This window comes from Anastrepha ludens, chromosome 2 (assembly GCF_028408465.1).
Source record: "Anastrepha ludens isolate Willacy chromosome 2, idAnaLude1.1, whole genome shotgun sequence".
NCBI lineage: Eukaryota > Metazoa > Arthropoda > Insecta > Diptera > Tephritidae > Anastrepha > Anastrepha ludens.
The window spans coordinates 159,266,087-159,290,793 of NC_071498.1; the positions used below are offsets into that span (position 1 = coordinate 159,266,087).

The 24,707-nt window shown below is 38.1% G+C and overlaps 1 protein-coding gene across 3 annotated transcripts; it reads right to left on the reverse strand.

Moving 5' to 3' along the window:
- Nucleotides 1–5,155: 5,155 nt before the first annotated feature.
- On the reverse strand, nt 5,156–24,707 carry LOC128855688 (uncharacterized). 3 transcript variants are annotated; one of them, XM_054090817.1, is made up of 18 exons: nt 24,304–24,707; nt 23,893–24,193; nt 21,053–21,783; nt 20,313–20,979; nt 19,210–19,808; nt 15,432–15,739; nt 14,805–15,356; nt 14,568–14,725; nt 14,368–14,501; nt 10,695–10,931; nt 10,505–10,637; nt 10,327–10,442; nt 10,089–10,258; nt 9,943–10,024; nt 7,810–8,079; nt 7,024–7,749; nt 6,709–6,945; nt 5,156–6,637 (listed from the first exon to the last, which is right to left on the reverse strand). In XM_054090817.1, exons 2-18 carry the CDS (start codon nt 24,152–24,154, stop codon nt 5,342–5,344), a joined length of 6,678 nt encoding a protein of 2,225 aa, XP_053946792.1. In that variant the 5' UTR covers nt 24,155–24,193; nt 24,304–24,707; the 3' UTR covers nt 5,156–5,341. The 3 variants fall into 3 exon arrangements, with proteins under 3 accessions (XP_053946792.1, XP_053946791.1, XP_053946790.1); XM_054090816.1 differs by having other exon boundaries at nt 14,368–14,513; XM_054090815.1 differs by having other exon boundaries at nt 14,368–14,725.

Below are 24,707 nucleotides of genomic sequence, written 5' to 3' on the forward strand. Positions count from 1 at the left end.
CAAATTGCAAATGAAGTCGACATTCGTCGGTAGCTTTTCGAGATCGAAATACCAAATAAAGGACGACAAGGGCTCCCGCATGCTGTTGTACTTCTTTCCTTGATTTTTAACTTCGATATCTCGAAGCTTCCCACGTAGCCGAATGGGTTGGTACGTAACTGCCATTCGGGAGCGCACAAGTTCTAATCTCCGTGCACGAAAGTTTTTTTTCAATAGCGGACAAACCTCCGAGTGTATTCTGTCATGAAAAAACTAATTGACGTTCGGAGTCGGCTCAAAACTGTAGGTTCTCCATTTGTTGAACAACATCAAGACGAACACCACATATAGGACGAGGAGCTCGGTTAACAGGCAATAATTAACGGATGTAAGAGCCAATTATATATACAATATCATCTTCCTCAACCACCAGACGATCTCATACCTCATAGGCCAAAATGAGGGATTATCCAGGCAGTCTCTCTCGCCTTTTCACTGCGAGAAATCTACAGCTTTCCTCCACTAAATCCACGGCGACCCTCTTTACCACCTGGATAAAGAAGGTCAAACTACAGCTAAAAGTGAAAAACGACCGCACACCAATTTTGACCGTAAAAACCCCAACCATTTTTGGGTGTCACCTTCTACAGTTTGGCCTCCTTCTCGGCGCATACTACAGCAATTGCCGCTAAGCTTCGAAGCCGCAGCGAGCTCCTCAAATCACTAGCCTGTAGCACCTATGGCAAAGACAAAGAAATGTTTGCTGGCGACATTTATATCGATTGGCTGGTCGATTCTGAATTACGTTGCGCCTGGCACTAGTGATCCGCCCACAGAATGCCTCCTGATGTCTGCTGTGCAACATCTCCACAACGAGGTTAAAGAGCATAGAAAGATGCTCAGCAAACAATTACTGTTGATCAGACAGTTTATAGACACACGTTAAACAATATTCATTGGAAGTCTCTTAAAACCTTCCTAAATTCCCGACCCCCAAATGCTGTCATTGGAGGTGAACCACCGCCCATCGCAGACAAAGAGCTTCAGCTGCTTCATTAGACCAGCGTAACTTTCGCTTAATTACGTTCAGAATATTGCAGTAGGTTAAACTCCGACCTATGCAAAATCAACCCCGACACACTTAAGAAAACTTAATGCTATAAAATTCCGGTTGTATGGCGAACAAAATTGAGAAAGTGCAGCCAATATCAGACTGTTATCCGGTTCTCAGCAAATTTCAAAGAATCAGCTGATTGACTGAACTAACCGGAGTCATGTCAGCAGTATGTTTACGAAAAAGCTGAGATCGTGTTGATGATATACCAAAACACAAATATCAACAGTCTTCGCCAATATTGCTTCCTCACCGTCTGAACATTACCTATGATCTGAACAATGACTGATTACTCGCGAGTGTGAATACATGTGCAGGACTCAACTCTCTTGTGACGTGGCAGCCGAAGTTCATCTCACAATTTCCTTTTTCACCATAGTTCTAGAGCAAAACTTGTAAATCTATCATCCTTACCCGGTGGCGTGGTAGCCGAAGGTACTCGCTTCATTTTGTGTTCCAGCATAGCAGATTGGCCAAACCTGGTAATTCGAAATCCTTGGCTACAAGTGTTTGCAAAAACAACTTTTAACGTAATCGAGTACAATATTTATTAGTTTATTATGAAATTCATTTTTATGCATGTTTATTTATTTATTTATTTAGGAAAAACGTTGTTAATATTTTATACAGTAATTTATATATTTACGATGTCGACTGGGTTACTACCACAAGCGCATGCTTGTTGTTTATATGTGTGTGTATGTATGTATGTATAGCAGTTATATAACCAAAAGATCACAAGCTTACAATGTACAAAAAGTTGTATATATTTATGTGTGTGTGTGTGTGTGTTTCTGTATATTGATCACTGCAATCTTGCACAGTACCAATGGTTTTATTATTGTTTAATATTCAATTGAAAAAATGCATTTATTTACTTAAATTATGGATTCAGTAAAAAATGTAAAGCGGTTGCATTTTGCAAAATATGAGAAAAACAAATCATTTACCTATTCATAAGTGAAAAAGCTCACTAAAGCAATGCATTTTTTCTATATTTTTTTATCTTATAGTTTTTTTAATCTTAATTTTTTTTCTTTTATTCTTTTAATCGTATATATTTTTTTTTATTTATAGTTTATATTTCTTTTAGTTAATTTTCATTTCAATTGTGCCAAGCGCACAAAGCATAAAGCACGGATTGCTTATGAAAGAGAACTTAAAGCTATTACACTTTCAATAATTATTTTCTTAAGGAGGCATTTGTCGAATTTTTATTTAAGTTTCGCTATTGGTAAGTAACTATATATTGAACTATGTGCTTCAAAAAGTAATTGGTTAATTAACTATTCTGTGATTTCGACTGAAATCGGTATTGTGTGCTATAATTGGAATTTATTTTTGAAAAATTAAAATTAGAATTGAGTAAATGAATTTAGAAAAATAAAATTAAAATTTGGAAAATTCATTTGAAAAAATTAAAATTTAAATTTGGAAAATTTTAAATTAAAATTTTGAAAACTAATTTTGAAACATTAAAATTAAAATTTAGAAAATTAATTTTTAAAACAAAAAATTAAAATTTAGAAAATTAATTTTTAACAATTAAAACTAAAATTTGGAAAATTCATTTGGAAAAATTAAAATTTAAATTAAGAAAATTAGTTTTGAAAAATTAAAGTTTAGAAAATTAAATTTGAAAAATTAAAATTAAAATTTAGAAAACCAATTTTGAAAAATTAAAATTAAAATTTACAATAGAAAATTAATTTTGAAAAATTAAAATTTGGAAAATTCATTTGGAAAAATTAAAATTTAAATTAAGAAAATTAGTTTTGAAAAATCAAAGTTTAGAAAATTAAATTTAAAAAATTAAAATTAGAGTTTAGAAAATTAATTTTGAAACATTAAAATTTAGAACATTAATTTTAATTTAAAATTTATAAAATAAATTCTTAAAAATCAAAATTAAAATTTAGAAAATTAATTTTCATGCAAAAAATTAAAATTTAGAAAATTAATTTTCAAACAAAAAATTAAAATTTAATATAGAAAATTAATTTTGAAACAATTAAAATTAAAATTTAGAAAATTAATTTTGAAAAATTAAAATTTGGAAAATTCATTTGGAAAAATTTAAATTTAAATTAAGAAAATTAATTTTGAAAAATTAAAGTTTAAATTTAGAAAATCAAGTTTGAAGAAGAAAAATTAAAATTTAGAAATTTAATTTTGAAACATTAAAATTAAAATTTAGAAAACTAATTTTGAAAAAGAAAAATTAAAATTTAGAAAATTAATTTTGAAAACATTCAAATTAAAATTTAAAGAATTAATTTCAAATCATTAAAATTAAAATTAAAAAAACTCATTCCGAAAAATTAAAATTTGGAAAATTCATTTGGAAAAATTAAAATTAAAATTTAGAAAATAAATTTTTTAAAATTTAAATTAAAATTTAGAAAATTAGTTTTAAATTAAATTTGAAAAATTAAAATTAGAGTTTAGAAAACTAAAAATTTGAAACATTCAAATTTAGAAAATTAATTTTAAATTAAAGTTTCTAAAATAAATTCTGAAAAATCAAAATTAAAATTTTGAAAATTAATTTTAAAAAATTAAAATTTAAATTTAGAAAATAAATTCTGAAACATTAAAATTCAAATTTAGAAAACCAATTTTGAAAAATTAAAATTAAAATTTAGAAAATTAGTTTTGAAAAATTAAAATTTAGAAATCTAATTTTCAAACGAAAAATTTAAATTTAGAAAATTAATTTTGAAAAATTAGAATTTAAATTTAGAAAATAAATTTCAAAATTAAAATGTAAATTTAGAAAATTAATTTTGAAAAATTTAAATTAAAGTTTAGAAAATTAATTTTGAAAAATTAGAATTTAGAAAATAAAATTTCAAAATTAAAATGTAAATTTAGAAAATTAATTTTGAAAAATTTAAATTAAAGTTTAGAAAATTAATTTTAAAAAATTAAAATTAAAATTAGAAAATTAAATTTGAAAAATTAAAATTTAGAAAATTAATTAAAAAAAAATAAAATTTGAAAAATTTCAATTTAGAAAATAAATTTTGAAACATTAAAATCCAAATTTAAAAAATTAATTTTGAAAAATTTTTTAAATAAATTTTGAAACTTTGAAAATTAGAAAGTTATTTTGGAAAAATTAAGATTAAAATTTAAATTTAGAAAATCAATTTTGAAAAAGTAAAATTAAAATTTATAAAATTAATTTTGAAAAATTTTAATTAAATTTTAGAAAATTAATTTTGACACATAAAAATAAAAATTTAGAAAAATATTTTTCTAGGACTTAAAAATTGCTGCTGCTCCGCTGGGTACATTTTGCTGATGATCGTTACAGCGCACCAAGTCGGCAGGGTTTCATCATTACGAACAAGGGCTTGCACGATTTTATAACAAAAAAATTTCTTAAAATATCATAACCTTAAATTCAAGGTAATAATAGGCCAGTGAAGAAATTGGCACGCCTATAGAAAATGAAATATTATTAAATAAGAAAATGGAATAATAATGAAAAAGAAATAGTAAAAATACAATACTGGAAAAATTCTGGACTTAAGAAGAGTGTAGATCGCCCAGGATGAAGTTCCGAGTGCTTTTTTTTCTATTCCTTCATCATCATAGCATCAAAGCTCTGGGAGAACAATTGCTTCCGTTACAATTCCCCTCCACGTCATGCGGTCATCAGCTTTTCGTTTGGTATCAGATGTGCCCATAGCTCCAAAGTCGTCTTCAATGGCATCTCTTCTTCGTTTTCTCGGCCGGCCGCTTCTTTTGACGCCTTGCGGATTTATTTCGAAGATCTCTTTTATAGCTCTATCGTTGCTCATTCCTTCACTTTACACTAATTGTTCACAAAAATTTGTTGTTGCTGTTGTTGTAATCACTTAAAGCGTTTCACATAAAATTTGCCGAATACTGCTGAAGTAGCCTCTGGTAGTCCCTGGCCGGGTGTCGTGTCGTTCCTGTAACACAGACGTGGCTGGCGTGGGCATCCATCCAGGTTCTCTACTGAGCCAAATGCAAAGCGTGTAATAAACACAAACACAAACGCAAAGGCAAACATAAAAACAACTCGCAATATATGAGGTATAAATGACTATATATGTATATGTATATTACATTTTCTCGTTAACACAAATATATATAAGTTAGATGTAAATTTAAATACAATAAAAAACGCCAAATGAACTAAAAAAAAACAACTCATATCACGAATCAATTAATAAATTAAAAACAAGTTAAACTAATGGTGCTAAGCACCAGCAACTAATTGTTGCAGTGCTGCATCAGCCTCTGGCAAACGATCGTTTTGAACTTAACGCTTAGGCTATCGAATATCACATCCGTATCCCGTAGCTTGTGTTGCGCCTCTTCAGCATCATTTTGATTTTGATTTAGCTGCGCCTCCTCGTGGGCAAAGTAGCTTTTGAATTTCTCATTGAAACTCTGCTCGAGCATGGTGTTGTTGTTGTTGAAGAACAATACATACGACAATTCGAGCAAATAGTAATCGAGATCGCCCATAAAGAAACGTTCACATTCGAGCATATCGAATTTTTGCGCCAAGAAGTGTTTCATCAAATAGTAAATTAAGTACTTCACATCCTGACGGCGCATCGGCACCGATCCGGTGTCCTTCGAGAAGTATGCGAAAATCTTCAGCGCTTTACTGGCGCTATTGCAGTTTTGCAAGCACAACACGAACGCATCCACAAATTTGAAATTCAACATAAGCGTCCGTATGCGATATTCCAGACGATCTTTCGAGAAATCACACACTTTGTCGGGATTGTATAGGCCGTGGAATACGTACAGGCAATAGTGTATGTACTGGCGCAGCTGTTGCAAATTTACATCCTCCTCCTCTTCCTCCAAAGTCACCACACCCTCGACAGGCGCATTCGATGTGAGCGTGCTCTGTGAGCCTGCTTCGTGTGGGGTGTGATCGCCTTTCGCCTCCAACTTTGTTGCTAGCACCAGTGGACATTCTTCCGCATTCTGCTGGCCCAGCAATGCACCACTGGCGTCCGAGTTGTCTGTGACGGGTAGGCGCACGTAACTCTGCTCATCGGGGGTTATATCGTCAACCGCGGCACTATGTTGCGCATCGTCCGCCGTTATAGTTGCAGCTGCTGGTACCACGGCCGCTGCGCCCGATGAAGGCAGCAACGAAAAATTCAATGAGCAGCCATCGTTCGCTTCATTGTTACTTAAATTCTCTAAGCTTGAGATCAAATCGTCGGAGTCTTGACCGGTGGCCACATTTTCACTACTGTCCGCTTGTGTTGTAGACTTGTATTGATTCGAGGGTGACGGACGTTCGAAGTGCGCCGCGTCATCGAAACTTATGCCGGCCTCTTGCATAAACTGAGACTGATACTTGGGTATGCTTTTCAAATAACGCACAGGCTCCGATTCCAAACGTATGCGTGGGCGTGGCAAATTTATTTCGACGGGCACGTCAACACATTGACTTTCGAGACGCATCAGTCGCTTTGTGGTGGGCAAACAGATGACACGCTGCTTCATCTTATCAATGGCCGGACCAAGATCACGACCGCACTGTTGAGCAAAAAGAAGATTTATATATACAAAAAAAAAAGTAGTGAAGCGAAAGCACTATTTGCGGTTACCTGTCCGTTTGAATTGCCACCGAACGCCTTGACCATATACTCGGTGGTCATGACAAGCGTAAAGTCTGCGCCGCAATCGACGTACATCGGATGATCCACGCAATCCACGGGCGATGGTTTGCTGACGGCGCGACGCTCCTTATCTCCTGTGCCCAGCTGGTGCTCCAAATTCTTGCCCCAAGTGTACAGGGTACAAGTGGATGAGATCAAAGCAAAGTGGAAGAGCCCGCTTGAAATCTGTGAAGCATAATTGACAAACGCCAAATGAATAGCACTCACATAAGGTAGAAGATATGACTAAAAATCAACGCTCACTTGTAGTATTTGACCGGCCACCTCGGTTGTGTCCACCAAATGCGGCGTCATATGCTCGGATGGATCGACCTCAGCAACCGTCGCCGTTGCTGTCGTCACGGCTGACTGTTGTTGGGTGTCTTCTGCTTTTGCTGCAACCTCATCTGGCTCTTGCGCTAAGGGCTTTAAAGATTTGAGTGGTTGTGCCACCATGGGTTTAATTTTTTCGACCAGCTCCTCAACCACATCGCCCACCAACTGTATTGTGATTTCACTAGCCGCAGCAGTAGTTTCTTCAACTATAATTTCCTTCATATCGGCCTCCTTCAGTTCGTCAACCTCCTCTTGTTCAACACTTGGTGCCAAGACTTCGACCAGCTCTGGCTCTTTGGTTGCAATCGCTGCATCTACGCTGGACACCGCCGCAGTGGTTTCGTTAGTCGTCTCAGCCTGAGCAGTAGGTGGTACCGTTTTGTCCACAACATCCGCAAGTATGCTGGTGGCGATTTCAGTGGCAATCGACTCGGGTGCCTCCGCATAAGCGCTTTTGGACGTGGACGTGGCAATAGAAGGCGCGTTTGTAGTGTCACTGGTCAATGTAGCTTCGAAACGTTTACTTATTTCACGCCGTTGATGTTCCTCCATTTTCTGCTTAGCATTCGCACGACGCTTTATCTGATTGGCTAGGCGTAGTGCTTGTGGCGACGAGCCCCACGTATACATGCGTCCATTCTCATCGACCGCTAACTGTGGTTAATGGTGAGGTGGGTTACACTTAGAAGGTAGAGAAGGAAGTGGGGAACTTACGTTAGAAAAAAATTTGGTATGTATCAGTCTTATTCTTTCGGCGCACACGAACAGCTTTAAAGGCACCAAACTCTTCACTTGACTAGTGCAATTCATTTCATCGTCGGCAGAAATGTTGATCGGTCCTTCTTGGCTCGCGGAACCCGTACCGATCCCCAACTGGCCAAAATGATTGGAACCAAATACAAACAAATCGGTGGCATTCGCGTTGTTCGGTGTCTGGCAAAGAACTAAACTGTGCGCGTGTCCCAAAGATACTTGGAGTATTTTCTAAAGCAAATTATATAAATTTTTTTAAAAAGTTTTATATAAATTTTGGCCATGAAATTGTAAATATTATTTTCAATAAGTTGAACGCAATTCCTGAATTCAAATAAAACACACAATTTTTTATTGTTTTACTTATTTCAGACTGAAGTCGAAATACCGACCGATCAAATAAGCAAAACAGTGTTGTTTTTGTTGTTGGTGTAGTAACAGTTCAGTTGTTGTTGTTGTAGCAGCATAAACATTCCCCATACTTACATACGGGGAATGCTGCTGGAGTTACAGTCCTTGGCCGGATATAAATCCGGGTCGTTTCGGTAACGTAGAACCGACAGTCGCGGAAACTGTAGCAGTTCAGTAGGCCCTGCTGGTGTGGAGTAGTCACCGATCGACATTGTTCTTGTTGTAGCAGCTTACTAAATCCTGTCAGTGCATTGTAGTTACCAGTCGTCTTCGCCTAGCTCATCTAACGGTAGGCCCAGGAAACTTGCTGTTTCGACAAGTTGGATCCAGAAGGAGAGTGGTCTTAGATGAGTGGGTTTGGTGGGGCATGTGAAAAGGTGGTTAGTGTCGTGCGTAGTGCCGGACATATGTTTGATATTTCCGGGTCAATTCTGGATAGGTAGGAGTTTAACCTGCTACAGTATCCAGAAGGTAATTGTGTTAAAGTTACGCGGGTCTCTCGGGATAGCTGGAGCTGCTGGTGGTTGGACTCCGATTACGCCATTCGGGGGTCGGCAGCTTAAGAAGGTGGCAAGTGTCTCCCGATGAATGTCATTGAGCGTATATCTAAACACTGTTCGGTCCAGTAGTTGTTGGTTGTTTTGTGCTGGATCTCGTCGAACCTTAACGATCGTCATTATCTATGTGTCGATAGATTGGCTCCGGAGGGAAAGGGGTGTTAAGTGATTGGGTTTAAGTGAGCATGTGAATAGGTGATTAGATTAGATTCCCTACGAGGTTTGCACTTCGACCTCATGCTCCTTTGCGTCTTCTACTCATCACAGTACCTCTTCCAGACACAGTTCCCAGTTGTTAAACTCAGGATAGAGCTGGATTGGATTGAGCGTGTGTGTCTTTCTACTGGCTGCAGTTGGCCAAGATGCCTCAGCCTTCTCCGCGTTATAGCACTGCATTCAAGAAGAGAGTGCATTGGAGTCTCCAGGGATTGGTCGCAGAAACGGCAGGAGTCAATAGACCATATTCCGATCATGTGCAGATGACTACGCGGTCTACAGTGGCCTGTGAGAATGCCCGTGAGCATACTCAGTTTGTTTATCCTTGGGGAGAGTTATGAGTCTTTCAAACCTCTTTTGGTTGTACCCTCCCAGTAAGGATTTCGCCTGATGTAGCCAGCAGCTTGCCCTAGCTCTTCACTCCTAAGCTTCTTTTTGATGGTATGTGGTCCTATAGCAAGGAAGCGCTCCGGTTCTATTAATGTCGAGGCTCCAGCCTCTCTCGCCAATGCGTTTGCTATTTCGTTCCCGGTTATACCCCTGTTTCTTGGGACCCAATTAACCCGATCCGATTGTGCGTTCTTAGTAGGTTCAATTTTTCGATATACTCAAGGGCCAGTAAGGACTTAATCTCACAGGATGACTATCGCTCAGAATGGCAATTCGCTCATTCCGGAAATATCTGTCTAAGTTTATCTCTGCACATAGATAGATGGCATACAGCTCCGCTTGGACGATACTTGGAAAACTACCCATCGGCACAGGTGTTTAGCATTGTGCGGTATACCTTCCCCCAGTAAACTGTCCCCGTCTTGTGCGCTGAACCTCAACAAAACAGTGTAAAATGGTGTGTTTTACTTAAATTTCAGCCTTCAATTTTTGAAGTAACAAATATTTTTCAAAGGCTTACCTTTGATTTGAAGAAAGCAACTACTTTCGGTTCCGGCACACTCTCACAATTGCCATGACCCAGCTGACCATAAATGCCCCAGCTACAGTGAAAAATGTATACTCTTTTATGCTTGCCAACACAACGAATTACTATTTCTCACTTACCCCCAGGTGTAGAGCAGTCCATCGGCCACAGCAGCATTATGATATTGCCCCGCTTCTATGATTGTTATATTTTTGCCATCGAATGCGCGCACCAGCACTGGCTGCAATGACACTTGCATGTCGCGTCCAATGCCCAATTGCAGCAGATTATTGTTGCCAAAAGCATACAACTACAAAACAGTGATAAATAAATTATAAATAAAATAGCGCAGAGTTGTGCGGAAAAAGCTGAACGCACCCCATTGTTCGTTAATACTAAAGTATGTTGTCGTCCGCATTTCACCGTATGAACTTCCAAGTTCAGTTGTGACAGCAAATCCAAACTTTTGACAGCGTGCGCTGGCTCTGGCGGATCTGAAAGCGAGCAAAATTATTTGTTAGTGAAGTGAAGCAAATTATTCGAAATTTTTGCATACCGGAAGACTTGCTAACGCTATAATTACAAGGCACTCCATTCGAACCCCAAAAATAGGCAATGCCATCCACAACACAAGCGCAATGTGCACAACCAGCGGAAATTGGTTTGAAGCGTGACGTTTCGATTGCAAACTACGAAAAACAATAAAGCGTAAAAAATGTGATAGGCCCTCATGGTGGAATACCTACTTGATTGTCCTCGTAGGTTATACGAAATGTAGATAAAGCGTTTGTTATGTGCTCGCTCTTCGAACGTTGAGATTCCATATGAATGAGTACGGCTAAATACGTCTCGATGAGATTTTTACAAAAATCAAATAAAAATGTTTTATTGTCATTTATGTTGAGCTCTAGGTGACCGGAGGATATGTGCGAAACAATTGGACGAAGCACAGCTGAGAAGGGATTTAGTTGGTGTTCCAGACGCTATAGCAGGGAGGAGAAATAAAGAAAACAATACAACTTTAAAACTCGCCCACTTCAACTCTGGTTGGCTAATAGACAATCAGAATGACGAACAGGAAATAATGATAATCGGATTTCGCTAAGGCAACTATTCTAATAGCAGGTTCACATATAACTGGATTATCTACTTTTTCGTGCTTAACTCCCAATCCCTAAGTCCGGGATTATAAAGTTAATTTTTCCGTGCAAACCTGTGTTTTCTATGTTATTTAAAATTATTTTTAGAAATGTAAGGAGAAACGTCAAAGAAAAAAAAAAAATAAAATAAATTGGACGACGGCAAAGAAAAGAGGTTTGTATACATAATTTTAATAAAATTCGTATACGATTAATACTGGCTTCCTAGTAGCTAATCTGCTATATGTGAACGAGTAAAAAATTTTTTGTGGATTTATTGCTAATCACTGCATATGTGAACGTACTTTCAAGAATGATAGATACCAGGTTTGCTCGTTAGGCATGGTGAAAAAAATTTTGAGAGGAACTTTGGATTCTACGTCATTCGTTTTCTTTTTCACAAAATTGAGCTTTAGCTTAGTGAAATACAAAACGAATGACGTCGGCATATCTGTCAAATTCGCTCAGAGCCGAATAACGGTATGCTAGGTAGTACACCTCTAAAAATCGTTTCACCATGACGTACTTTAATATTCATATATATATCGGGTGTTTTTTTAGCTGCATGAGAACTATCCATATCGATAACTATGGCTTGACAGCTGAGAACGGCAAACGGGGTTTGGACATTTCTGTCCATTTAGGTTTTGCAAGTAATTTAACGCCAGAACAACGCTTCCAAATTGTAGCAAACTACTTTGAAAAAAAAAAAAAACAAAAAACTATATCTGTTCGCGAAGTTCATCCAGCACAAGCGTCATAAATCGGTTTTTATTTGTGTCGAAATGAGTAGTTGTCGTTACGGTGAATGGCGAGCGCTATTCAGCCACGCTGACTGCAATTTTGTGTCCAAAAATCAATCAACTAAACATCGACGACATTTGGTTCCAACAAGACGGCGCAGATTAGATTTAGATTTATTGTAGGTTTGCACTTCGACCTGACGGTCTTTTGAGCCTTATACTCATCACAGTACATTATCGAGACGCTTTCCCTTATTAAAAATATAGAGCTGGAATGGACTGGGCGTATGTGCCTTGCTTTCGGCTGTAAATGACCGAGATGGCTTCACATCATAGCGCTGCATTCAAGGAGAAGGTGTACAGGATTTGATTGAAAAGTAATGAGCTTTACCGCGCGGAGCGTCTGCCAAGCGATCAACCGAATCGGCTGGTGGGGGAAAATGATCGTTGGACCTTCCCCTTCCACTAGAAACCGGTCCCAGTTCGCTGGCAACAGCGGTGCAGTCAACATCGCTCCGCGCGTGAAAGCTGTTTTAAAAGTGTGTTAGGATTTTGCAGTGGCGAAAATGCAGCGATTGTTGGATGCTGATCATCTTTTTCGACTCTCGAGGCATCGCCCACAAGGAGTTTGTACCTCCAGGAAGCACTGCAATCGCGGCATTTTACAAAGAAGTGCTCCTTCGGCTGAAAAACCGCGTCGCCCGGGTTCGGCCCGACCTCGTCAACAATTGGACCCTTCATCACGACAATGCGCCGGCGCACACCGCTTTCCTCTGCACCTCTGCATTGGCCAAGATGGTTCCGGTGCTTCCCCACCCTCCCTACAGCCCAGACCAGTCCCCTCCGGACTTCTTCTTGATCCCGCGCCTGAAAAGAAAGCTGAAGGGGAGGCGTTTCGACTCCATCGAGGCGATCCAAAAAACTGTGACAGCCGAATTGAACGCGATTCCGGCGGATGAGTTTAAAAAATGTTTCCTGCAGTGGAAGGACCGCTACCAGCGGTGTATTGACGCTCAAGGGTCCTATTTTGATGAATATTAGTTGTATAAGCCAAAAGGTTTAATAACATTGCTTAAAAAAATTAAGGCTCATTACTTTTCAATCAAACCCTGTATTGCACTTTCCTGGGATCGCTCACAGAAACGACAAGAGTCAGTGGGTCATATCACGATCATGTGTAGTCTGCAATGGCCTGTGGGAATTTTTAGTTTATCCTTGGTGAGAGTTTGATGAGGTTTTTAAAGCTCTTTTGGTTGTATCACTCCAGTAAGGATTTTGCCTGGCTTAGCCCCATAGTTTGGTGCCAGCTAACCTCCTTTAGCTTTAGCTGTTCACTCCTAAGTTTCTTCTTGATGGTATGTTGTTCCAGGTAGGGCTTGGTTCCTATTAATGGCGAGCTTGTAGCTTCTCTTGCTAATGGGTTCGGTACTTCGTTCACAGTTATACCCCTGTGTCCTGGGACCCAGATTCAATTTCTCGATACACACAAGGACCAGTGAGCTCAAGATACAGCCCGCTTAACAATTGATTCTTTGCAATATTTTAGCCACCATTGATGCCATTCCGTCAGGTCTATTTGAAAAAGTAGTCGAAAAACAAGTCAAGGCGGAGATGTTATATGGTATAAAGATCCTCTAACTCCTAGACGTCAATGATTCGTTAGCATATTGCGTTTTAGGTTAGTTTTTTTCCTCTCGGGAGCATAAGGCCTCGACAAGACTCTTCCAGCGTACACGGTTCTGTGCTGTTGTTTTCGCACCGTCCCATGGGATGTCGGCATCTGCTAGTTCGCGCAGCATCGACCTTCTCCAAGTATTTTGGTCGACCGCGACCTCTGCTCCCTTGCGGTTTCCAGTCCAGTGCCATTCTCGTGATGCTATCTGGTGGTTTTCTAAATGTGTGACCTACCATCGCCACTTTCTGCGTTTGATTTGCCTAAGGATGGATTTCTCGTTTGTTAATCTCCATAGTGCGTCGTTATTGATGGTGTTTGGCCAGAATATTTTGCTGATGATTCCGAGGCATTTGTTGATGAAAGCTTGTAGGCTCTTTGTGATGGTGTTAGAGACCAGTTATGTTTTGCTTCCGTACAATACGGACTTCAAGCTCGAGCCGAATATTCGTAGTTTAGTGCGCCTGGAGATTGACAAAATTCCCCATACTGTGTCCATTCGCCCGAATGTCGCTCTTACTTTATTTAGCCTGCAATTGACATCTTCATCTGCTCCACCATCTGCCGTGATGATGCCGCGGAGGTAGCAGAAGCTTTCGACGAATTCCGCCGGGCATCCGTCAACCAATATCTGCCTTGCATCATGCCGAGCCTTCCACAACAACTCCAGTTCGCGGACATAAGTATGTATGTCGGATATCATATACAAAAAATTAATTCCGTGAAATTATCTACCAGATTATAATAAAAAAAATCAGTCCAACAAAATTTCTGTATCGTCTGTTTTGCATTATCATTTTAAGTTCTCAAGCTCTTAAAAAAACACCCGATATGTGTAATGCATTATACAAAATTTAACACCCACCTTAAGTACACAATGTCTGATGTTCGGTAGTTTCTCTTGTATGAAGCCAAAAAAGTCCACGGACACTTGCGGTAAATAGGTGATCGTTTCCGCAAACATTGGCTCGCTCAAATTATATAAACACACATTCATCTCTGTGTACCAGCCTAATGTAAAACAGTTATTGTTCCTTTCTTGCAAACAGTCTTTACGATATTTACCGAATTCTTGCCCAACAACGCTGGTCAGCGCCAAAAATGTGTCTATGCAAACGCCACGCATCTTCGCCAATATCAGCGCAGAAGAGAAGAGCCCACTTTGGCACAACACTATGCTTGTCATGTTTGTGTGGTATTTCGTATTGGTAACCAGAAAATTCCTGTGTTAAAAACAAAATATAAAAATGTATTTCTTTACAACACAACAACTACGCATTGAACCAGTCGTCTACTACTCACCACAGCGGCAAATAATTCTTATCATTCACGGCACGCTCCGCCAATGTTATCAACAACAAATTGGCCAAATGAAATTGTGACGAAGGTGACATTTGTAAATTACTAAGCGAATCATCGACGCCATAGGTGTAGTCACTTGCCGACTGCCCCTCATTCACCACATCTATTGAATTTGTGCTTGCAGAGAATGGCAGTATTGTGCGCACATCCTCCGAATGACGATATGTAATATCCTTCAGTATGCTTTTTATTATGGGGCTACAAAAATATTTCGACTTGAGCAGGTATGTCGTCTTCAATGCCATAGCACAGAGATGCATTAGCGCACATGTCTGGCCGAACATGGCCAACTTGAGAGCTGTGCGGATAGGTTTGATGCGAGCTGAATTGTATGTGACCAGTGCTTGGGTAACCTTTTTGCGACGCAACAAATAATCACCCGCAAATTCTATGCACGCTTCGAAGGCAAGATCAAAAGTGTTGCAGAATTCACGACATTGTGTCCATTCACCGGCCAAAGCGGAATCTAGGAAGATGGCGAACGGCTCCTTTCTGAAATAGGTGAAAACAATAGATTTTGCGTGAATATTTCTATATTTTTTGGGTAAATAATATGTTTGTGTTCACTTTAGTTGTATGTAGTAGACATTTTTGTTGGTGACCACATAGCAAGGATCGTAATTGATTTTGGGGAATTCATGCTTCATAATTTCCATTTGACGCAATGAGTACTCCTCTTTGACATCGGCGTTCTCATAGAATTGCACGTAATCCATTGGCGAGCGGATGTCCTTGAAATCGAATGCTTTGGCCTTATCCTCCTTCGATATGGCTTCACTAAGATCGCTAGAGCGATAGGTGGCCATTTGATAGAGATTAAGCACGGTTTCATTTTCAAAGCGAAAGATGGTCAACTGCGAGGCGACGTTGAAGCGCTAAAAAAGTAGACAAACAAATAGGTTACTCAATGAAAAGGCAAATAGATAATATAATAATGATCCGTTCCTTTTGACGGTAACTTTATTAATTAATTCAAATATTGCACAATTCTTACAACTAAGTTAACAAGGAAGAGCTTTAAAACTAATGGTGGGAGAGAGTGCAAAATGTTGTTGTTGTTACGTAAGAAGAGATTGGTTTAGATAATGTTAAAGATCAGTTAATAAGGGAGCAAATTAAGAAACGTGAAGAAGAGATGTGAGAATATAAGTACGAGAGGTAAGGAAAGAATGAGTAAACTTCTGAGTGACTTCTTTAACTTTAACCTCATGCTGGAAAAGATCATGCGAGTCGCAGAACTTAATCGCTCAGGCACAATTTTTTATAAGAGCCTAAAATTCTTGGCGTATGCGGAAGATATTGACAACATCGGCCTTAACAACCGCGCTGTTAGTTCTGCCTTCTCCAAACTGGACAAAGAAGCAAAGCGAATGGGTCGGGTGGTGAACGAGGACAAAACGAAGTACCTCCTGTCATCAAACAAACAGTAGGCGCACTCGCGTATAGGCACCCATGTCACTGTTGACAGTTATGACTTCAAGGTTGTAAGAGACTTTGTTTATCTAAAAACGGAGAATCTCTCATGCCAACAAGTGCTATTTTGGATTAAGTAGGCAATCGAGTAGTAAAACCCTCTCTCGATTAACAAAACTAAAACTTTATAAGCATCTCATCATACCCACTCTAACCTATGTGGTCGAAGCTTGGACGATGACGATAACCGATGAGACGTTGTTGTTGTTGTTGTAGCAGCATAAACATTCCCCATACTTACATACGGGAAATGCTGCTGGGGTGACAGTCCGACTGTCGTGGAAACGGCCGATGAGGCGTCGCTTGGAGTGTTTGAGAGAAAGATTCTGCTGAAGATTTTTTGACCTTTGCACGTTGGAGACAGCGATAATCGCAGGCGTTGGAACAATGAGCTGTATGAGCTTTACGACGACATAGACATTACGCAATAAAAATCCAACGACTAAGTTGGCTGAATCATGTCGACCGAATGGTTACAAAAGCTCCGGCTCTGAAAGTATTCGATGCGATACCAGCTGGTGGTAGCAGAGAAAGAGGAATGCCCCCTCTGCGTTGGAAAGATCAGGTGAAGAAGGATTTGGTTTCACTTTGTGGGTCCAACTGGAGCCGGTTGGTACGAGAAAGAAACGACTGGCGCGCTTTGTTAACCTTAGCCAAAGAAGAAGAACAAGAAGAATAAGAATAAAATTTTTTCCAGTTGTTGTTGCTGTTGTAGCAGCATAAAAATTCCCCCATGCATATACGGGGAATGCTGCTGAAGTGACAGTCCTTGGCCGGATATAAATCTGGGTCGTTCCGGTTACGCAGAACCGATGTGAGCCGAGAAGCGTCGCGGGAATGAATTTTTCCAGTTCAGCTATATCTTATTTAAAACAAACAAAAAAAATATTAAAAAAAATACAAAAAAAAATATAAAAAAAAATAAAAAAAATAAAAAAAAAATAAGTAAAATAAAAAATAAATAAAGAGAACAAAAGAAAAAATAAAAGTAACAAAAAATAAATAAAAAACAATAAAATAAAAAACAAAATTATAAAAAAAAAATTATAAAAAACAAATTTAAAAAAAATGATATATAAAAAAAATAAAAAAAAAATTAATTAAAAAAAAATGATATATAAATAAAATAAAAAAATTATTGTAATCAAAAACAAAAAACGCAAATAAAATGCAAAATAACGATCTTCGGCATAACATTTTTCATTTTGTCCACAATAATTTGTTCCATTTCATCATCGCTATTTCAGATGAAGAACATTGCATTAGCAATTGTTTTGTTGTGGCTTTCTTCATATATTTCTTGTCAAATTAGTTAATAACCAAGAACTATAAGCATAAAACACAGAGTCTTGAATGCTTCTGATTTCTAGTTCGAAAACTGCAGCAACGGGGACTGGAGGCTGTGGTTCAGAAGTGCATATCTCTATATAACCGGCCGATTCCTATTTAATACCCGACTTCAAATAAACTTTATGAAGTTTACCTAAAATATACTCACTTAAATTCTCTAATTTAATAACCAATTTTTTCTAATTCTGAACTTTGACTCAATTCACAAATTATAATTCGTGTTTATTTTTACTTTGCGTTAGCTGTTTTTCTCACTTGCAAATTTTTACTCCAAATTTATCCAGTAAAAACTTGTAACTTCCCATCAAAGTGAAATGTCATTTTGCTCTCTCACTTTCCCCTACTTTGCAAGTTTTTTGGATACATGAACTCCAACACTTGATAATTTGTAACAATTACAACAAATTATTTGCTTCATGAACAGACCTATTCTACCTATGCATAACAAACTGTTCACTAGACAGGGCTAGTTTACTTGGGCGGCAGCCCTTGGTCGGGAAAACCCCGAGTCATTCCGGTAACGTAGAACCGGCTGTTATGGAAATGGCACAATAACGTTCTGGATATTGTAGCAGGTTAGACTCCTACTTATCCAGAATTGACCTCGATATACCAAACATATCGCACCCTAAATACAAAAGGGTCGCAACTCAAAATACTAAGATTTTCAGGAGAGACGAAAAACGTTTTATTAAAAATTATTGTAATATTTAAAGAAAATATTGTTCCATCATGAAAATATACAACATTGAAGAAGGTTCTACTATATTTTTTTTCAATTTTAGATTATGTTTGCGAAAATAAAGCAAAATTTTGATTTTTGAATTGAAATTTTTTCGATTAACTAGTGATATTATCTTAAGTTGTGCGTTTTTAACTGATAAAATGTTTTAATTTAAGAGGCACAATACAAAATAATATACCACGAAATTTATCACTTTTTACAGTTATAGAGGCAGAACTCAAAATAAAACTCTTTATGTGTAATAAAAGTAATCAGCTGTTCTTGAGCCCATTAACGCAACTAAAAATAATTCTCTTTAGTTGATCGTGCAAAAGCAACGCACTTGACATAAAAATAGACATAACTGTATTTTTCCAGTTAAAGAAGATAGTTATGTGAACGAAATATTTGCAGCAGTTAGAAATGTCTACTCTGAATTAATTTATGCAAAAAACTCAGTTTCGGAAAATTTTGAGTTGTGACCCTTTTGTATTTAGGGTGCGATATGTCCGGCACGCCGCACGATACTAACCACCTTTTCACATGCCCTACTCATCTAACACCCCTCTCACTCTGGTCCCAACCTGTCGAAACAGCGTGTTTCCTGGGCCTACATTTAGATGAGTCAGACGAAGACGACCGGTGATATACCACACACTGACGCGGCTTCTATTACTGCTACCACAACAACAACAACGAATTCAGAATTTCCAATCTATCTGCCTTAAAGCGCGTACTTCATTATTATTATCATTTTTAGTCTTATTCAATTATTATTTGGTTCTATGAGTTACTCACATCCTCCTCGCCAGTACGCAAAGACGCCATGGCACTGCTGATCACGCCCACTGCATTCACCGCATTAGATGGTGACAGGCTGTCGCTGCTGGATGTCCCACTTGTGGTCGCACTCGTATCCGCACTCGTATCAGCACTGTCCGCTGCTTCTATGTTGATGTCGCTGAGTAGTGCGTCATTATCTTCGCTAAAATCCGTCACATTTAACACTTTTTCGGCATAATTTTCCTCTTTCTCAACATCTGTGTCGCGATTCTCCTTCTCTGTATTCCTCTCCGTATTCTTTTCGATATTCTGCGTTGAGGCCGTTTTTGAATTATCGCCGTTTATATCAACATATTGTATGGTGTAGAGCAAATTTGAGCTAATCAGAATATCAAAACAATTCTTCGGGATTTTATATAAAAATAGAGGCTTCAAACTAATATCAATGTTGTGCACGGTCAGACTGTTGGTATGACTATGTAGCGCGCTTAGCAGGTAGGTGCTACGCAGATTCTGAATGGTGTAAAAGGAACCAATGGAGTTGTTAAGTACCTCGGGTGTGAGTGACGGTGAGTCCATGATAGCAAAGTTGCCAAGAGTATTTTCAGGCATGTCTGCAACGAAAAACAGCATAGATTAGAAATGCATTAGAGCGCAACAAATAGGATCGTAAATAACATCAGCTCAAATTTACAACGAAACGTAACTGAGGAGATGAACAAATGTTTGGAGGGTATATTTGTACAAAGAACGCAATAACGCAGGTGAATTAAGAGTACGCGCTAAGTGAGTATTGAAATTGGAGTTTTGTATGTCTGATTTCACTAACTGTTCGGCGAGAATGATTGTAAGCATGGCAACAACTCGTGTGTTGTGGCATAAACTTTGACTAAACTCACCGCGTTTCTCACGCAATCTATTCAATAAAATTACAATACATTTTATAACTGAGAAATTAAGAAAGGAAAAGGTTTTATAAAAAGCAAATTACAGTTTTAGAAAATACAGTATGTACAGAATTTATATACGAAATAATGTTCGAATTTAATTTTTGGTTTGATACTTTCAATTTATTTATGCGCGATTACTTATGCGTATTAATAAAATTGTTTACTTACAGTCTTCGAGTTTTTGCCGATTATCAGAGAGGCGCATTTTGATGGCATTTAGCTTCTTTGTGCCCAGGCTCTTCAATGAGGCTAGACGTGCGCGCGCCGCTGGCAAAATGCCAGCACGTGCATTCACATCGTCCAGATCGGGCAGCTGTTGTTGGGTGAAACGCACCCCCGACGAAGAGCTCGCATTGCCAGTGCTTGTAGCAGTTGAACAAATACTGTGGATTGCGCTGCTGTTCGTTGTACCAGCATTGTTGCCACCTAACGCTGATATGTTTGTCGTGGACGCCGTGTCTAATTGACGATTGATAGCTACAGTGTACGGTGGTGGCGGTGGTGGTATTGCTGTTTTAGGCATTTGCGTATGTGTACCAGGAATAAAGACCGAACGTCGTAGTGAGTGACTCGGTTGCGGTTGTGTTGCGCAAGTTGTTGTTGCCGTGGCTGAAGTGCTGGGGGTCTCGTCGTTTCTCAAGAAAACATCCTCATCCAGTTGACTGTTGTCCGAAGCCGGATCAGAGCAGTTACTTTGGGTCTTTAGAGGCATAACAATTTGCCAATCACTATCGCGGCCGTGCACTGTGTTCGGTGATAGCTCGCCGGGATAAATGTATTTAATGGCCTTTTGTTCCAGCAGTAATTTGAATTGCTGCTTTAAAGATGAAGTAATCTGCGACCGTTGAAAAAGATGAAATTGACATTTTTTTGTCACATAAAATAAAATGTTCGCTTTTTATACTTACCAGCAAAATGACGCTGTCGAAAGAGCTATCCTTACAGATGAGTAACTTCACCACAGAGCCCGTCTCAATTGCGGTGCTCGCGACAAAAGGGCAATTTGGACTTAAACCCACAAAGCATATGGAACCATCCGAATAGCCGATAACAGCGCGATTAACGCCGTCAATAGTTTGCCACCAAACAACCGCCAAGGGGTAAGGGCAAGTAACCGATGCCATGAAGGAAGCAGCCATGACTTGAGCATTGCCCGTCTTATCTTCGCTGACGTTTGGTGGTGCGGTGGGTGCAAGCATACTGGCGGGCACATCATGGCTATAAGCTTCTAGATTCGCATCGGCTGCCAGTTTTGGTTCAATATTCACCTCAACTTCTACTAATAATTGTGACGCCTGCACGACACTTTCACGAGAATTTGAAAGTTTTTCACCCTCTACGGGCTGCTCGGTGTCCGCTACATTCTTTTGCTGGTCTTGGCTGTCGTGCGTTGCGTTATCCGTTGGAGGCGCAGGTGATGATTGAGGCAGTAGTTTTGCGGTTGTTTCGAAGGGTGTCGCCTGATTAGGACACTTTTTTGAGTTGGGACACTCATGCGGTCCCACAAATGGGATGATGTACGAGGTAATTTGTATTGTGCTGTATGGCTGTTGCGGCGGGTGCATTGAATTCGTTGGCTCCATGAAAGTTTTGTCCACCACAGCTAGGGCTGGTACAATGTGCAATGTGTTGTCGAAACCTTGCAATTGGGAAGGAAAAGAAAAAAGATTATTTTAAAATCATCACCCAAAAATACTATTTTTTAAATCTTTTAAAGGAAGTAGACATTCGTTTCGCTATGTTTTGGGTAAACGAATAAGCTCAGGAAATTTGTATTCAAGTGAATAAATAAATATAAAAAAATAAATATAAAAAAAATTTAAAAAAAGTTATATATATATAAAAAACTATATAAAAACAAATAAAAATAAAATTTAAAAAAATATAAAAACTACAAAAAAAAATTAAAAATATAGTATGAAAAAACTTGCGTTACGACCAGACAAATCTGGCCATCCTACAATCTGAAACAGACAAAAACCCTTGTAAGTCTTTCGAAACATGAACTAAGGCATATAATATCTCTTATCTACATTATAATCTGTATAATTATAATAATAATAATAATCTCTTATCACCGGCCACTGCCAGTTGGGCACTCACGCACGTCGGCTCGGGGTTCCTCAAAACGACCTGTGCAGATACTGCGAGGACAAAGATGAGGAAGTATCGAGCAGACATTTGCTCCCGGTCTAGCCAGAAGTCGACTCGCTCTTCTTGGCTCTCCAACAATTGACAATCTTTCAGTACTCTCGAACCTGAAAATCGAATCTCTCATCAAATTCTCGAAACGAATTAATATCTACAATAAAAATCTCGGTTAGGTGGGGAAATCATATAACATAATGAGCTCTAGGGCAACACAACGGACCCAACTTGCGGTCTATGTGGCACTCCTATGCGGGGTCACCCTTAAACCAACCAACCAGTATGAAAAAAAAAAAAATAAATATAAAAAAATATAAAAATATACATAAAAAAAAAATAAATAAATAGAAATAAAATATATTTTATATCCATTTATGTATATTGGAATGTTTGCGTAAAATCTATTTGCAACATAACTTATTTCACTTAGTGTTCGTTTAAATTTGTTATATAAGACCTTTACTTAGCAAACCAAAATATGCGTGGATAAAAAAATATTATAAAAAACTATAAAAAAAAAATTAAAAAAATAGTATAAAAAAAAAAATAAATATATAAAAAAAATAAAAAAAAAATATATATATATATATTTATATCCCTTTATACTGGCATTTTTGCGTAAAATCTATTTGCAAAATAATTTATTTCACTTAGTGCTCGTTTAAATTTGTTATAATAAGGCCTTTACTTAGCAAACCAAAATACAATGAAAAATAAGAAATATTTCAAAGTGACTTAAATATAGATATGTACATAAATACATATAGGGACTTCATGGGATCACCAACTGTTCCGCACAAATACTTTTTAAATTAAAATCCACATTTCATTGATATGAAAATTGTGCAAACTCAATTTACAGCGACAGGCTGTCTACAACGCCAATGACGTTGTATTAGCGCACAAGGCATTGACGTTGACAGTACATGCGAAAGCGTAGACGAGGCCGTAGGTCTTTTGCATTTATCAAAGTATTGGCACTTACTGCACCCCCTTGGTTTGCTACCCCGTTACTTTCCCGGTTCAACGTACCCAAACACCTATGCGTAGATAGCGCACTCGTCTGCCGCAAAAATCAATTGATAAACAAACACATAACACAAGCAGTAAAAAAACAACAAAAAAAAAAAAAACGAAAATCAATAGCATAAAAAACGTGGGGGTGGGGGGCGTACGTTCAGCAATACAATAAATAATGTGACACACATCTCTTGGCTGCAATTTTTGGTCTAAATCAGAGAATATGCAGCTTTAATCACGGTGCTTATACTATACCCAGCTACACATTCACATTTACAGTAATATGAACGTTTGGTCACCACCATGTTGACGCAACACACGTATTTTGAGCTCCCCCGCCCCTATTTTGCCTGATTTCATAGCTTCTTTTTATACCCTCATAAATAGTAATAATCGGGAAAGTTCTGTAATTCACTTGCGAGTGAAATTTCCTACCAATTGCATAGAAATTCACACAGAAGTGAATTACAGAATGTGGCTGTTTAATAATTTTAATGTTATTTGCACGACGTATCAATTTAACCATGTAGAATCGGCGCTGCCAAATAATATTCGTTTCCCCAAGGTCATTATTACTTACATAGCACTAAAAGCCACGTTCCGGAGGGATCAAAACAGACGTCATGTATTACTCGATTGGTGCGTCGAAACCAAGAAATCAATTTTAGCACTTCCTGTCCACCTTCGCTCGTATAGCGCAGCACAATGTCATTTTCCTCTGAGACGAGACACAGCAGTTGTTTGCGTACATCGTACTCGCTGACCGTGGATAATTTGCAATTCAAATTAGTAATTAGTGGACGAAGCTCAAAGATTTCCAGTTCCTTTAATAACGCGGACATCCTGATTTTGATTCCGTTTTGAGGCGGTGGGCTAAACGGCTGCAGCACGATTGTATTTGTATGTGGAAGAGAAAAGAATTTCAGTTTTACGATTACACTTTTCGTTCTGCATAGATTTGTTTTTTTTTTTGCTTTGATTTTGCACACACCGTTAATGCCGCACACGATTATAGGGAAATATATATGCCTGGCCGAAATATTGTGAACTGCTGTTGGTGCTGCCCTTTCCTCGCTGAAATTTTCCCGTGCACCAACACCTTTCCACCCTTTCCTCTTGCTTATCTTACTTATAACACCTTTCTATCCGTTGTCTAGCGTTGGTGTTGGTGCTATCTGGTTGCAGTTAGTGATCACTTCTTTGATAATAATTCGCTTTCAATTTACATTTTACATATTTATAACATTTATTACACTTTATTTATAATGAGTGCTTATAGTTTCGTACCAAATTTCGTCAAATTTTCTTCAAAATATCTTCTACAACGGTACGTATTCTTAAACGTAAATCTCCTTTTCGCACCATGAAAATTTCTATTCCTTTTATTACGAAATG